General features: G+C 35.9%; 1 protein-coding gene across 1 annotated transcript in view; it reads right to left on the bottom strand.

The window, feature by feature from the left end:
- Positions 1-998: 998 nt before the first annotated feature.
- Positions 999-17,668, bottom strand: part of RUNDC3B (RUN domain containing 3B) — a 50,320-nt gene continuing 33,650 nt past the window's right edge. Inside the window, exons 9-11 of the mRNA XM_062569079.1 lie at positions 4,103-4,249; positions 3,640-3,755; positions 999-1,334 (exon numbers count right to left, since the gene is read on the bottom strand). Of these exons, the coding sequence (XP_062425063.1) occupies positions 1,189-1,334; positions 3,640-3,755; positions 4,103-4,249 (409 nt within the window). The 3' untranslated portion in view covers positions 999-1,188. The remainder of the gene's footprint in view (positions 1,335-3,639; positions 3,756-4,102; positions 4,250-17,668) is intronic.

Below are 17,668 nucleotides of genomic sequence, written 5' to 3'. Positions count from 1 at the left end.
ATAAAGAATTCATTATATCTTACAAAGAATTAAGAATATAGTTTGCAATCCAAAAATTAGTTTGCAAACTCTGAAACTGTAGGGTAATCTGTAAAGTTTATCTTGTTTAAAAAAATGTCTCAGATAATTTATATCAGTAATTTAAATCAATGGCAAATCTTTTGAGAAAATTGATTTAAATAAGTTCTAGCATATTACCTAATCAAGAAGAATACCTATTGCACTACTACAGGAATGAGAAAACTCTAACATGAGAATACTGTCCTTACATTTTCATTGCTTCCCCTTTTTCACTCTCCTTAGGATGTTCCCATAAACTCATAATTGAAACTTCTCAAAGTGCTAAGCCCACCATCCTTAGTCCCCATCTTTTCAACATGGCAATACAGTGCCAAAAACCAGATGTTTCTTACATGATCTTATACTATCCCTAACTCAGGTCCCTCAAAAGCATTTAGTGAGCTGCTTCAACATTTATAAATCACTAGGTATGTCCGACTGAGATGACTGATTTACATTTGTTCTCATGCAACTTCAAGAAAAGATGTTTCAGTGTGATTTTTCAGCGTGATTCATACAGCTTGTAAGTGCCACGATGCTAACTGGAACGCAAATTTAACATTCAGTCAAATTGAGAAGATCTATCGATAGGTTAAATACGCAATTTGAGGTCCTATGCAACATACACAGATGAAATGCTGTATTTCTAAGTAAAATATTTATTTGCTTACAAAGACTGAAGTTAATGATTCCCTGTCTCTTCTGCAAGAGTTGACAGATATTTAAAGCACTGCAAACAAGCACCATGATTAGAGTACGGCCAGCCTGTTAGCTGTTACAAGGAAGAAGAAAGGTCATGGCAGTTAAGTAGGGACTGATTTCCAACTGTTTCATTTTAAAAATCAGTTGTGGCATCAAATTGTAAGTATGTATGTCCTGCACCTGACTGAATTTTAAATAATTTAAATAGAAATTCTGAAAAGTTCCTCTGCAAAAGTCCTCTGCAAAAGAAAGTTTGAATGAAAACTGAAAGAATTTGTGAATTAAACAAGTCAGTGAAAAAAAAAGAAAAAAAATAAAGCAGCATATTTTTTGACTTAGATTTAGCAGTCTTCATTGCGGGTCATATTACAGAATGTAAACCAAACGCATACAACACAAAAGCTCTTCCGTATTGTGTATATCTACTCAAGATGGTGTTAAGCCTGGACTTGTCATCTCTGTTGTGGGACTTGCAAGATATTCACTTGATTTCAGACTCGTGAGAGATTTGTAGCTTGCTACTGAAGTAAGAGAACCACAGAGACCAAGCAGTGATGGAGTGTCTTCCTTCCCTGTTAAGGAAAACAAGGATTAAGCTAATCATTACTACAACACAAGATTACCTGGCTGCAGAAAACTGAAGCAAGAGAGAATACTGGTTCATGAACCCTACTATCAATTACATGTTATCACTTTAGCACACATACTTCACAAACACAGTCAAGAAAACATCATTCGGCACCTTTACTGCCCACCTGGGACAGAGACTGTGAACCTTGCATACCAGGCTGGGCTTGGTCAGTCTCCTGCAGAGGAAGAGGCAGAGGCTCCACTGACTACACAGTGAACAGAAGTTACCAAGTCAAGCAATTCTTTTAATTAAACACACTGTAAATGGAAGTGACATTACTAATGCAACCTCACAACCAGACATCTCATTTTCAATCTCTAAGAAAGAAGTAGAATTAACTGGAATGCAGATGTATTTCCTTGACAATGAACCTGTTTCATTTTTTTTTCTATCCTTCTTGATTAATTTGAAGTGTGCCAGACTCCCACTACGGAAAAGGTCCCACCGTGCAAGAGTGGCAGTGCAAGTGTCTACCCTATCCTTCAAATGCACCTGAAATTCAACACGAGATAAATTTCTAAGTATAAAGCTACATCGGACAATTTCTCCAGTTAGTGACCCTCCTTTCTCAGACTACCTGATGAACTTATTTTGGTGTCAAGCCAGCTACTATACTACATGATACAAAAGCTGTCCTACAAAAAAATCTCTCTATTTCATCCTCCTGGCTAACCTGCAGTATAGAAATGATTAGGTAACCACTCATAGTCAACTAGAACTAGATTTTAAAAGTGACTTAAAGACCATAGGCACAAGATTTTACTGAGAAGCACATCTGCTGGAATTAAAAAACAAAACAAAACAAAACCCCGCATCTATAAACTGGTGTTTCTTAAAACTGTGTCTCACGTTCCTGACAGAAAAGTTTTACTCTTCAAGAAGGATGTAAGGAAAACAAAAAACAACCCAAACAATTCATTATGGAAATGTAAGTGACATGCATTTCTCTTGCATCATTTACAGTACGTTTAACAGTACATTTTGGGTCTCACCTCTACCAAGATTTGCCTGAATGACTGAATAGGCTTCCTTAAAAAGATTAGCCCTTTTAAAATCTTCACTAGTAGAAAAATCTTTCATTCACAGAAAAAAAAAAAGATGTTTTAGAAACTATGGAGGACATAAATTACACTAAGAGTGGTATAACACACTTTAGGCATAGCCTCTAAATTCAACAACCGGAAAACTAAAATCTACCTCATGAATTAGCTCATGTGCCTCCCTCAGTAGTACAGTGAAAGTTTACTATTTTTAATCTTTTAATTAAAGCTGCCATACGGAGAAGTAGACGATAGGAATATGATCTTGCTGTTACAATACTGTGTCTTATGCTTAGGTGATGGACCTCACTAATTTAGATGTGAGACATCATGCTATTTTTAAAGATAAACCTAAAATATTATCAGTGTTTTTGTCACACCTTAATTCACAGAGGAGAACATAAACTTAAAAGGACTAGTATTGCAAAAACCAGTTGAAAGCAGATCTGCTTTCACATCCTTTGTATTTTTAAAATAAGAAATTTTAGAATTATGAACTAGTAAGGCTCCATACTGTAGAGAATATTCAAAGTTAACATTTGATGAGATATAAAAAGTTAATTATAATAATTTCCGTTCCTTACCCAAAATAGTACTATTTCAAGTCTTCCAGCATTTTTCTGCTTTTCACAATTGTCCACAAGATGGAGCTATTATACTGGTATGGTATATTGTATAATGGTATCTCATACTGGCATGGTCTGTATCATCTTCCTCTCTGTTTTAATGGAAGCATTATCAGCCTGAATCTCCATAGATAGTTTCAAGTAGGATCCTCTGTCCTCCTTCTACTATAACTAACTTGAATATTCAAGCCCTTTAATTTCCTACTTGTTTGGATTATTCCAGAGGTGATCCTAGTTCTGTTTCTTAAAAGAAAGCTTAAAGGCATGGATTTGCAACTACTACTCTCATTCGTACATCTTGCATCCAACTGTCTCTGGTTCTGCGATGCAGAAAGAAGATACGGAACATATTTGAAGAGTAGCCTTAAAGCAGTGCAATGTCCTGCAATTATTTTCCTTTTTGGGACTCTTGACAAATGCAAATCGCTTTTACATTAAGTCCTTGGGGAAATCATTTGCATAACAATAGGAAAAGTATGCAGTTCAGTTCCTTGTCCATGCTGAAGATTCATCATACAGGGATTGGACACCAGAGCTATGAAGAATGAAATAAAATGAAGCCACCAGACAGGTACTATACCTTCATTTAACAAGTTTATTCCATCCTGCTTCCCATCTTGTGAGTGACCTGGATCCAGAGAGGTTTGAGAAAGACTAACTTCTGCTGAAAGTTGGTCCAAGCTTTGAAAACTTTTTCTGTAAAACAAGTAATAAGAGTAATGCATTTAAAGATTTCATTAGAAAACTCTAGTTTTCCTTTACAAGATTTTTTTTAATAAATAGTTAATTTTCCTCTCTTAAATACTTTCTCTATTTCTTCTGTTTCCTAAAACACTGTTTTTTCCCAAAACAGTGAACAAAAATTTTGATTAATTCCAGAAAAGGAAAATCTTATGGCAAGTAAGAAAAACTGAACTCTTCTGCTAACTTGTACATGCTAAAGGGTAATTCTGACAGGATACATTTAAGAATATGCTAAGGGGAACGTATAATTTTGAGTGTTTGTGCTCCTTTAAAGGTGAAACAATAAAAATTCAACTTACTCATCCCATTGTTGATTGTGCTTTCTATAGAGTAGAGTGTCCAAGGCAACAGCATTGACATCCAGAGCTCCTGGGGAAGGCCACTGATTGGTGAGGTGAGTAGTCAGTTCTTGTCTTGATCTCAAATCATTATTCTTTAGCACAGTCCTATGAATATGAAAAGAACTCCATTAAATGCAATTCCTTAAGTTACAGTAAGAAAAACAGAACAAATAGTTCTGTCCAAGTTCATGTTCTACTTCAAGTGACTGACAGATTGCAATTTTCATAAAGCAGTTCATAAACAGTTCCATAAAACTGTTCAACTTTTCCTGTGGGAAGCAACTCAAACAAAAAAGTATTTAGGAATATAAAGAGTTGAAATAACACTCTTTCTGCAGAAGCTATAAACCTGCATTTTAAAAATGCTTTCTACCTGCATGATAGTTATTAACAAGCCAACTATTTTGCATGGAAACACGATGTTCTTTAAAACTGTAAAAAATTGGGAAAAAAGTAAAACAAAACAAAACAAAAAACAAAACAAAAAAAACACACCCCACAGATGTGTTAACTTCATGATATGCTTCCAGGTAAAATATGACATGTAGCTATTCTGTTTTCTACTGCTTTACAGTTTCTAGAAATTCACTCCTCTAAATTACTGAAAATGTTAACACATTTCTTCTGAAATGTGAAACACATTTCACTGAGTAACTTACATGCTTAAGTAAGTTTTGCCTCTCATCATTCCCATAAAGCAGATCAGTTTTCTAAAGTTCTGGAAATGAGGAAGCTACCAACATTGGAAATTATCAAAAGTCATGCAGAATTAAGGAAGGTTCCTGGGTCTTCAGGTTTCAAGACAAGACTTTTTTCTTGTCACAAAGACAACTTTTTCCAATCGTGCAAAACAACCTGCAACATACACTGCTACAGCATATCTTTAGAAACAACAAAATACTGCTTTTTTAAAAAAAATCTATAAATCTTCAATGCCAAGACATCTTAAGCAATGGTAAAGTGCTGCTTTATACCACATTAGAATACATGCGGCCTGAAACAAGTAACTAATGTTACTGCATTTCTATACTGAATGTATTCAGGAGTTCAAAGCCAAATGCAACATTGTTATCTGACATGACAAATTGTACAGAAAATTAAATAACTACTGATGGTACACATATTAATTAATGAATAATACTGTCAGCAGATCTATTTTTACAATGTAATTTTGATTCTGGTGACATTCAAATAGTCTAGACAAGAGCCTCCAGTAAGGGCACACAATACTGCCCAAAGAATCAAAATCTCCCACAAAACAAGGTAAGACAATAGCAAGTCCAGCAAATAATTTTTAGCAGGTGAGAAGGAAGAGAAGAAAGACAGATGCACAGCAATTTTGCAAGAAAAGATGGTGAAGCACCACAGTGAACAAAACTATTTTCAAAAACTTGCCTTAAAATGATAAATTTTCCCAACTTTTATGCAGGTAAACAATCAACTTTTCTACCATGGTATCTCCCTCACACCTCCTCTTCTCTACAGAGTCTGTAGGAAGCAGTGCTTTGATTATCCAAAGCTGCTAGAAATTTCAAATATCTTACATGGTATTCCTTTCAGTGGGGTACCTGAAGCATTAATCAGGTCTGTTAAAGGCTTATTGATGTGAGGAAACTGAAACAGTTATCACATGACTAATACTTAAGATCACAAGTAGGCAGCTCAATTTTTAAATAAAATTCAATAAAATAGTTTTCTACTGATAGTGGTTTTGTAGCAGTGATGATTTAAGTGAAGATGCAAGGTAAGTTTTGTAGACAGTTATATATTAAATCATACAATATTAGAGTAAAAGCAGAAACCAGCTTTTAACCCCTTTACTTCAGACTGGAAATAGAAAACTTGAAAGCAAAATAAAAGATGAGAACATTAACTTTAGTATATAATTATCAGAGAAAGGTAGCTGGTACATTGAGAATACAGTGAATGTTAATGAGGGGTCACAAGAGGGTAGTGTGTTTTTTTTCCGTCCTTTTTTTTATTTTATTTTTTTTTTGAATAAATGAAAGGCATCATGTATGGTATGACTGAGCAGGCTACCGTGTGCTAACTCAATGAGACTGAGGAGTGCAGTCAGGTTTACAGAGAGTAGGGAGAATATATATAAATACATAGCAACTTATTAAGAGAGCAGAAGGATTAAACTGATGTATGGGACATTATACTCACTTATTCTAAGCTTGAAGAGATTCTTGGCTGTCTGAAAGCTGTGTACTTTCTTCCCCATCTACGCTAACTGGTATCGCTTCTACTTATAATCCTTTCTATGCCTTTACAGTCACATTGGCAAAAAGCAAAAAAAGCTCTGTTTTGTAACAAACAAAGTTTTTGTTTACTTACAACTCATGACAGTGGATATGTTCAGTATCCTATATAGAGAAAAACTATTCATAGAATAGAAAATAAATTCACAAGTGATATCAATTGCCTAGAAGACTATCTAGTAGTTCTAGAGATAGAGTATCTAGAGAGTCAAGACTAATCACATCAACCTGTGGTCTGAAGGCCCCTGGACTCTAGGGACCACTTGCAGAAGAGCTGTTAAATGTAACCACAAAAACAAGCCAATAAAGAAGTCATGAACTTGCTATGTAAAACTGTCACCTCCTCTGGAAGTTTTAAAGATTCACAGATTTAAAGACAAAAGCCCACAGGTATCTGATTTTCCCTATGCCTTAATATGGATCAAAATACTATCAACTCCCAGCCATTAATCTACCAACAGAAGTAGCACTTATTTAACTATTTCCACTTAGGAAACAGAGCAAACATGTCATCCCCAAAAGAAGTGATTCTGGAGACAAAAAGCATTTTTATGAAAAGACAGAATGATTTCAAGTCATTTAAGTGGAGAATGTTCTTCTCCCCACAAAATCATACTTGAATAAGACTTCTGTAGATTGTATCCACCTCTTATATTGCAGATTGCTTAAATCTTTGCCTAATCATTGCTTTAAAATGCTCTAGAAGTTTAATTTTGACCTACAGGAAGAAAATAATTACATTTCTCCTGCTGTCAACCTTTGCCTAATCATTGCTTTAAAATGCTCTAGAAGTTTAATTTTGACCTACAGGAAGAAAATAATTACATTTCTCCTGCTGTCAACATTTTTGCCCTGAGCAGTCTTCATTCCAATAAATATTTTTCTAAGGTAACTTCACAACCTGTTTAAAGTTCTGAAAAACATTATTAAGAAAAAAAAATCAATAAATACTAAAAAGATGGCAGAGAGGAAGACATTTTTTAATTCCTATGGAAATAACTTATGAACTACTTACATTCTGAAAAAGGGTTAGTGTGGGAAACTTAGCAAAATGCTTGTTGGGGCTTTCTAAAGAAGAGAGTTAGCAATGACACTGGAGACAGAATCTATTTTAAAAAAAATTATTTTTCAAGTAATCAAATATCCTTTCACCTCCATGACATGGACTTCCCATAAAGCACATTTGGAAAAAGAGCATAATGTACACAAAAACTAAGACTGCAAAATTTTCAGTGTTTTAAATGTATGAAACATACAGTGTGAGAAGCTTTTGCTTCCAATTTTAAGCTATGTTTAGATTTTATCTCATTTTAGCCTTTTCCAAAACAAACAAAAAAAAACTCTAACCTAAAAGACCACCTACACACAAATTCAAAATAACTAGTAAGCAACTACTAGCTTACTAGAGAGAAAAAAAAAAAAAAAGATGAGAACAAATTCAAAATACTAGAATATGTCATTAAATACAAATAAATATGTGGCTCCTATATAACTATACAGCTATATTCTTGTTCTCTACATCAGGATCCGCTCTTCAAACAAGCTCCTCTTAGAAAACAAAGAAAGGATTCATTTAAAAAGTATTGCTAACAAGTTCTTGCCTGATAAAAAAAAAAAAAAAAAAAAAAGAACACCAATGATTTATTAGCTAATCAGTAACATACTACCAACTTACTCATATATCTCTGCTCGAAGCAGGCACTTACATGCTCCCTGCAAGTCGTTAAATGCCCTTACTTTTATCCAAGGAGTCACAGGAACAGCCACAGTATTAACATCAGTTTTACACAGCTATTCACAGAAATGTCACTGCTTACTTCTGACTTTCAGTCTTTAAATTGTGTACTTATGTAGGGAAAAGTGAGATGAGTGAGATGTTTTGATAATTCTCCACTAGTGTTCACTGTCTGTCTTACTAACCTTGTTCAACTCTGATTTTCTTATTGGAGATTTTTGTTTTATGATTTTACAACTATTTATGAAAACAAGCAGAATATCATTGTGTATGGTACACACACAACAAAAAAAATGCAACCAACAAATCACTACTCATTTCTACCCTGCTTCCAGTTAAATTGCCCTTTCAGTTGTTGTGGTACAATCATGAGAGTCACTCTGAAAATGGATCAGCAAAATGGTCAAAGTTTAAAAATGAATTCACATTTTTTAAATTTATTTTTCGTTTTATTTAATTAATAATGTAACCCCACAAACAGTTCTGTTTCAGTTAGCATCCCTACTGGCAGTTCAACACCCTTTCAAAAGGATAAGGAATTCCAAATTAACTGCTTCTAAAACCTGTGAATCATAAAATTTTGATGCAACTCGATTGACTCATAGTAGTGAATAGGGACAAAAACAACTCCAGATAGGGTTCCTGCCTACAGAATGGAAACGATATAAAATCTTTGGTCACTTAATATACTGTGATTTTATCATCTCTGAGAGTCAAAAAAAATTACTTGTCTCAAGTTTGGACCAAGTTAATACAGAAAAGCCTCATTTCAGTAACCACCTAGAACTTCTGGTTCCTTTTTCAACTAGATAACAATTCTGATTTCCCCTAGATCAAATACAGATTCATGGTGTTGTAAGCCTGTTCTGAAAGACCCATTTACCCATTTTTTTTTTGTCTAATAAACAAAAAATTCTGTCCAAGTATACCTATGGAAAACCAGTAATTTCTTACCTGCAAGTTTAATTTCTCCAAATCCAGAAAATGCCAGTCTAATTGGCAATTTGCCCTCCTACCAGCAGATGAAGACAGGAAATAAACCAAACAGATTAATTCCCTAAGAAAGGGAATTATATCAGATGAGTGCTCCAGTTCAAGAACTACCTGAGTAGTGAAAAGTAAAAGTAAAAATAAAAGCTTAACAAAATAAAAACATTTGAATAAGAAAGAACAAGCTTTAAAACCTTTATCTAAGACAGGAAATATGGAATGCAAACTCAAATTGATAGCACACATGAATATAACTAAAATCTGTAAGAGCAACTCTAAAATAAAAGGTAACTCTCAAACTGTTGGTATTGTAGCGAGACAGTGAAACATCTGGACTGGTATATTGATGGACTTTGAGAAATTAGATCAGCAGGTGTGAAAATGAGTTACTTACCAGTAGATTTTGATGTTGCAAAATATGACCTCTCTCAGGTGTGTGCCCTGTGCACAGACACTGTATTCCCCAAATTTGATGCCAGAGTGGTTAAGTTTCCAGCAGACTTTCTAATGGCAGCTGCTGCAGTGAGAAAAAGTAGGCATGTCCTAGTGCACCACATTTTCTTACTGTTTCTGACTGGCCAGTAGATCTTCATGTGTAACAGCAACCATGCTAGTTGGGCCACAAAACAGATCCCTTTTGTGCCTCTTCAGCAATTTTTTTAGTCCTCCTTTCTCATCTCCTAGAGATCTCAAAATACAATCCTTCAGTCACAAAATTACTATTGTCAATTCTGTACAGCTTTGGACCTCCTTGACCTTTTGAGTATCTTGGTTGGCCTTATTTTGGCAGAGACACCTGCAGCTTGACTCTTTTTCTAGTCCAGTTATGATGGAAGTTTTTATTTAATACAGACATCCGGAACAGATCAAAACACACTACAGTACATCAACTTTGCATGTGTTCATTAACATATTAGTGCAGTGTGGGGTGGATATCTCTTCAAGTTTTCAACCAAATAACCAAGTGAGATTCCTCTGAAGGAGATTACAGGTAAACACAAGCAACTTTCCCAGATATTATGTCTTCACTGAAAACAAGAAAAATACTGAACTTTGACTAGCAACCACAAATTATTAAAAATAATAAAGGAGAGCTTTTAATTCTATTCTTCAACTAGTAGTTCTTTTCTGATAGAAAAAGACTTCTATCAGCTTTTTTGACAGATTATCAAGTTTGTCTTTAATGAATATCCTCTTAAACAAAGCTTGTTATTCAGTGAATAGTAAAGATTTTTTCTTCATGTCAAGAATTTTCTATCCAAGTTGAATTCCTTTTAAAAGGACACTTACACAGGAAAAAAAAAAAAAAGAAAAAAAAAAAGAATTAAGATCTTCTATTAGAACAGATCTGGAAAACTTCACAAAAAAATAGTAGTCTTGGCAATAAATCTTTGCTGTTTAAACATACTTCCCTTGGATTCATCAAAACCAGCAGTATCAACTGTAAAACAGTTGGGTAAACTTTGAGTTGACAGAACAACTTGCACTCACATGTTAAGACAGCAAAGATTTTCAGCAGTTATATCCAACATTATAAACCTAGAGACAGATCTTCTACATAGAGCATTGTCAACACTAGCATACAAGCAGCAGGACAGAGGAAAAAGAGAGGAGATGGGGAAAAGAAAAAGAAAATAAAATGGCAGTTACTACTTAGCAACCCATGAGTAATGCAAGTTCTTGCTGGTATCTAAACAAGGATTCAGTTGAATACTGAGAACTACAGAAGCAGTATGACAGAGTTTCAAAGTCTAAGGGAAATACTGGGTAAAAGAGACTCTGATATGAGAGGAAGGAGCAAGGAGAAGAAAGAGAGAGAAAAGAATAGTAGAAATGGGAAATTCAGACTTTTGGTGTCATTTTTCTCACTCTCCTACCTAGAACTGGTCAAAAAATAGGAGGGGTGAGAGGAAGGAAGGGAAGAGGGAAAAAAGCTAAAAGATAAAAGTTTTTGAGATGTGCTGAGTGCCATTTGGATTATCATTTGGATAATAAAATAACCAAAAATTAATTAAGTGGTTGCATAATAAAATCTCAACGACAGAAAAGGCACTAAATTCAAGACCTCAGCCATCCTCTTGCTAGCCAAATAGGAAAGCAGCTAGTAAAAAGCCTCTTACTCAAGAAATCACCAAATTAATTACACAATTTTCTTGAGTATAACTTTAAATTTTTCATTTTTGTGCATTTTCAAGCCTTTTGGGGAAATAATTTAAATCATGCTTTATTTTAACAAAACACAGGAAAAAACCCCAAGAAACAAAGTTAGCCTTAGAATTGAATCTCAAAGATTGAAAAATATGTTGTATACTAAATTTAAAAACACCATGATAATTAAAAACGAAAAAGAAAACCTTTATTTGTGTGTCACGCTATTGCCTGGAACATTACCAAATGAATTGCCTTGGGGCCTACAAAGGTTCGATCCTCTTCACTATCACTTTGAAAGGCTTTTACACTTCTGTTCTGCTCCCAAACTTGTAATTCTATGCTGGATGAAAATTCTGGAACTTGAAACATATGTAGTGCTAATGTCCAAGTAACTTAAAGCTTTCTTGCTGTGCTACTGTAACACAGTATCTTTATCCATAAAGGTATAGCTATGGGAGAAAAGAGAAAGCATGCCACTATAAAAGCAGGCTTTAGTATTCCACGAGAGACTCAAAGGGGGGCACAATGACATTACCATGGCAATAAACATGAAAAGTGATCAAAGGAGTGATTCTCCAATTCACTACACAGATGAAAAAGATAGATCTTTTCCATCTTTTTGTAAAAATAACTCCTTACAAAAGGGTGCATTTGTTAGATAGCATTTTGGAGTCAGCCAGCATTTTGATGTAGATATACCTACATATCTTGTCCTTGAAGTGAGAAAGCAATAATATCAAAAGCCTATACCAGTATCTAACTTTATACAGTTCAAGATTTATTATATTATACAGTCTTTCTTAAAGCAATTTTTAGAAGTCCATAATGAGATATTAAATATGAGGGTTTAAAAATAAATTCCTTCTGATCTGAAGTATCTTGCAGAGTAAGTCCCCTTTTTCAGGCATGCTGCTGTCAATCCAGAAAGTTTTAGAGTCCTACATGGTAGTAACTTCGCATGATCCCTATGTGTCCTAAAAATCATCTTCTCTCTGCAATGGCTGAGGCTATGCTACGATTTTATTCTGCACATTATTTTGCTGTGTCTTTGCTCTGTATGCTCCACTCTGACCTCCATGAGTCCATCTGTCCAAATACTATGTGCCCAGCTGAACTTTTACTTGAAAATGAAACTTCTGTTTTCACAGGTTTCCACTGAACTAAAAACAGAACTTTCCCTCTTGCGGCCTGACCACACCTTTGTAAAACAGGACAGGCATACAGTAATGCAACAACCTTAAAAAGCAAACAGAAATGCCACAAAAATAAACCCCAACACACTGCACAAAAATAGTTATACGATCTGCCACAATATGCAATATTTTCTCTAAGCTATATTAAAAATGTACAGACATGTTGAGAAGAAGAAGAGAAGAAAACAGATCAGAGGGCAATACTATGGATTTAAAACTGATGCTGCTAACTCAGGAGAGGTGGAGGGCACAGGGAAAGTATTACAAAGGAAAGTGTGGCTAATGTGAATTATGATTCGATAGCAAGGATCCATGAAAGCTCTAGAAGGAAAGAAGGATTAGCATTCTCAGTTTTGACATTCTAGGAAATTCAGCAAGAAGATCAAATATTAAATTCCAATCTCCCAGTTCTTTTCAGTGAAAAAATAAAGTAGCTATGACAAATTGGATTTACTGTACTTAAGCAGTTAAAGAACTCGGTTTCTTAGAAGTGTCTTGCAAGAGGACTCTCTGAAAATGAAGGTAAGAGTGCTAAAGATGTGATCCAACTTCCTTATTTCACCAGATGATTTAGTTCTGCAGGGAGGATTACAAAGCCAGGCAACTTGTGCTTAGCAAGTTTTATTCACAAGGGGACACGAAAGAGATTTAATTTCAAAGCCTGTGCTCAGATCCTTCTGCTTCCATCTCTTGGACAAGCCTTCCCCTGCTTTGCTGACAGCAGAGTTACAGCCTGTATCCTCTACAGCCTCGTGCCTTCCCCGCTTGCTCCTCAGGCGGAACATTTGCGGCAGTGCTCTGCAGGCTCTAGCACGTGCACCCATAGGTCTCGGATAAGCAAGTTTTTAACCAAATGGGGCATGATCAGTCCTTGGAAAGGAATCATCTTTGCAGTGAACAATATAGCAAATCTTCCTTTAAGTACTCCAAAATAAATCTGATAGGATACAGTGTATTTCTACCAAAAAAGAGCTCATTTTGCCTAGGCTAAGGCACAAACATACTCTGGCATGCTGCTCCGACAGAACTAGCATGCCTATGTTAAGGTGCTGCTGAAAGGGAGCTGATGTACTTTTCCAAAAGGCAGGATTCATTAGCTTGAGCTTGATGCAGTGCTAACACAAAGAACAATCAGTACAGGAACGCTGCTCCAATAATCAACACCTAGAAAACCGTGAAGCAGAGGTGGTAGGTAGGCTGCACACAGCTCGGGCGTGGAAAGGCACACAACATTCACGGTAATAAAGAGCCTTGCTGATGCAAACTGCCTCTCAGGGTTGTGACTAAGCTGTCATTTACCACGCCTACAAAGACATTTGTATTACCCAGATAGGAGCTGCAATGGAGCCAGATCTAAGAGCTAGGTAGATCAGAATATTAAGAACAGAGTATTGGGGCCTTGAAAGGACTGACCGTTTCCGGAGTAACAACCAGGCAAGTTAAATAAAACTAACCTTAAGATTTGCTAAAAGATGCCACAAATCCCTAATTATACAAACATGCTCAATACAATATAAAATATGAGTGCCCCTACAGTTTAATTTTAACCTTATTTGTGCCATAATCAAAGACAGAATACCAAATGCAGAAGAGTTTTCTTAAGTTTCCTTCCTTCCACATGCCCCTCCACAAAACACCAAAACAAGCCAGTGGCATAGGAAGAAAAACAACAGAGCCATAAAAAAATAGCATAACAAGAAGAAACTGAGAAATATATTCCCGATGAATTTGCTAAACTAAACAAAACAAACAAACAAACAGATTGTGCCAGCTGGGACAAAGGGTCATAGCATCGTAAACCAGGCACACTATCCTGACAGCTAGAAAAATACCTTTAGGAAAATCCACTCTGGCAAACATTATGCAAAACATTCATCATTTCAAGATAAATCACAGAAGCAGAAGAAAACAAAAATTTTAAGTATTTTACATTGAGGTTTTTACTGTGCATACAGTGCTTTGCTTTTCATTAGCACTTTATTAAAAAAAAATTTGTTAAAAGATTATGCTTTTATAACTTCAGTGAGTCACTATCCAGAAGATGAGTCATTACCCAGGAGACTGACAGAATCTCTCTTGTAATCATACATCGATTTTTAATATCAATTTCAGCTACAGAATCTCAAAACTTCGGGGGATGGATCAGCAGAGAAAGTTTGCCATAGGTCACAGGGTGTAAGCCAAAATAAAGATCAAGAATCATTCTATGGGAGAAAAAAGCCTGTTTAAACCACAATAAAGACTTTTAATGTAAGGCTCCCGTGGGCAAACTGCTTGAGATTTTGCCTAGTCCCTTCTTTAACTGAGCTAACTAGTCTCCAAGAGACAGCCAACCTCCCTGCGCAGGATCTTAGTGGAGGAAGAAATGGCTGCCCTGTTATTTTGAATACTCTGTGAGCAAAACGTTCCCCGATAATTTTCTCTCCCTCTCTTCTTCCCTCCCACTGTATTTTGAAATTTATGAAATCTAAACTGTATTCTTCAGTTAGACACTCCACCGGTCCCAGGCTTCTTTTGGCTGTCGTCCTGAGAGCCGTCACTTTTAAGCACTGGCTTTAAGAACCGCTCCACTATTCAAATATGCTTGTTTTAAAGTGGAGCAGATCCACAGAATTGGTAAGGTTGGAAGGGACCTCTGGAGATCATCTAGTCCAACCTCCCCGCTCAGCAGGGTCACCTAGAGCATGTTAGACAGGGTTGCATCCAGGCGGGCCTTGAAGATCTCCAGAGAAGGAGACTCCACAGTCTCTCTGGGCAACCTGTGCCAGTGCTCCATCACTCTCACAGGGAAGAAATTCCTCCTCAAAGAAGCACTGCTCTCTAATGTCCAACTGCAAAAAGTCTCAAACATAACCAGACTTGGGTTTTTTTTTGGAAATTAGTATCATCAGTCACCTCAGGAAAACAACATACTGTTTGCTGGGCATTAAGTGAAGGATTAGGTCCAATAGTATGCTGTAGCAGTATAGACTTCAGGATTAACTTAGCCACTAAGAGGCAAATTGGGTCATAGATACAACTTCTATAAGGTCTACTGAATCCCAAACCACATCTATAAATGCTCCCATTACGGTTTATACACGACACTGCAAAAACCTTCAAAGCCACTTTTGTCCTTTGCTTTGAAAACTTTTAGCAGGTAACAGAACCACAATATTAAGTGTTGTCTCCCCTCAACCCCGCCACAGCGACAGCAGACGTTTCTGAAGAAATAGCAGACGAGGGCCAGAATACGCCTTATCACCCTCATGACATATTGACACATATCAACATGCAATCACTTCATCTGCAGATGCTGCAAATGTGGCAATAGAGCAAGCTGTTCTTGATCAGCTGTGTATTTGCTTAGACATATCTGGCTGATAATCAGTTGGTCTAGTGCAGTTCTGCTTTTCTAACCTGATTTGCCATCAGACATCTGCCAGCAGTGAGACATTCAGTTCCCAGAGGGCTGGGCATATTACTAAGAAATACAATTCAGTTAAGATACACAAAAATTTTACTTTTTTGTGAATAACTAATTTGACAAATTTTCAACTTCACTATTTTCCAGGTATTGGAATTCACGAGATCCATGATATGACTTTCAACTACATTTAAACCTGTGTTCATTGTAGTTTGGATACTCAGGCTTGTGAGACAAAGTTAAGATTATCAAGAATTGTAAAGCATTAAAGCTTCTCATTGCAGCTGTAAGACAAAAATGACTTTTAACTAAGCTATTTCAGTCTCCCATCTCCATATTTATTCCATGTCTTACATTACACCACCTTTTTAAATGCAAATACAGAAAAGTTTCTCTGCTAGTAATCTGATATATAAACTGAAGGCCTTGTTGGACTCCACAGATGTTACTTGATTTCCAAGTCAGCAACAGTAACAACTTACACCAACACCAAAGTCAGATCTGTATTTCTCTGGGTTTTTTTTTTTTTTGGAGGCCAACCTAAAAATAGATTCAGATTCTGCCCACATCCTCTGTGAGTATACGTAAAACATTTTGTCTGGGGTGCATGTGAAAGATGACTTTGGAAACATCAACATCAACAAGTACATATTAATAGAAATATGAAGCAATAGAACTCGCTATCTTAGCAGCAACAGCAAGTGGAATAGAATAGCATCATTAAAAAGAAAAATATAGAATGTTTATTTATAACAGTTTCCATTACACAGCAAATGACCCCAAATCAGATCTGCATGTTTTACAAACATCAATATAAAATGCCTCAACACTGATATAACATATGCAGAATTACAATCCCAAACTTGTTCTTAGCTGCTAGTAAAAAATCCAAAAAAGATTACAGCATACATTCATGACTTTAATATACAACTAATGGTATCGGAGCATAACACTAAGATACGGAATTCCATAAACACTGTTCTAAAACGGCTGGATCATAAAAAGCAATTGGCCAAAACTCATGACTCATTTCAGACACATTAGTAATACAACTGCCAGATCAGTACTTCACCCTTTCTCAGGGAAATAATCCCCCAAAACGAACAAAAACACAGAAAAAGAACAAGTCTGAAAGAATGATTAAAAGATGTTAATTATGACTGGTGTTCACCATCGGAAACCTAGGAATATTCTTTCCCATCTTTCTCCCAAATAAGAAATTAAGGGCTCCTACTTGGTTTAGGAAGAGTTCACCTGACTCGCATGCTATGCTCAACTGACTACGGCAAAATTGTATTTCTCTCTCCAAATATATAGTGTAATCCTATATAGACAACTGCAGTGTCTCACAAGAAGCTGTACAAAAATATACTGTCAAGATACCACAGAAATTGCTCCAGAATTTAAGTCATTACATAAAGAAGCCAGCTTACAAAACTAAAAGCCAAAGACTGAGATCTTAAAAACAGTCTGATCATGTGTAGTTTGGCTGAAAATTAATAGAGGGTCCAAATGTTCAAATTTTCCAACCACCAAAGTGTGTATAAGCCAAGTCACCCCCACCCCCCAAAAATAAATCAGCCTGGCCAAAGAAGCATGAGTTACTAGCTGTATCAGTAAGTTCTGAAGAGTCTTCCAGAAAAGGTACCTCTCAAAAGCTTACAAGCAACCAAAACACCCCTACTAAAACCAAAAAACAACTAAGACTCAGAAATATTTCTTTTTTTTTTTTCTTCCTTGAGCCTGAAATTGGCATAAATAAAATTCACATGCTGCATTCCTGGG

This window comes from Rhea pennata, chromosome 2, assembly GCF_028389875.1.
Source record: "Rhea pennata isolate bPtePen1 chromosome 2, bPtePen1.pri, whole genome shotgun sequence".
Taxonomy (NCBI): domain Eukaryota; kingdom Metazoa; phylum Chordata; class Aves; order Rheiformes; family Rheidae; genus Rhea; species Rhea pennata.
Note: the sequence above shows the minus strand (reverse complement) of the source record. Positions and strands in the feature narration are given on the sequence as shown.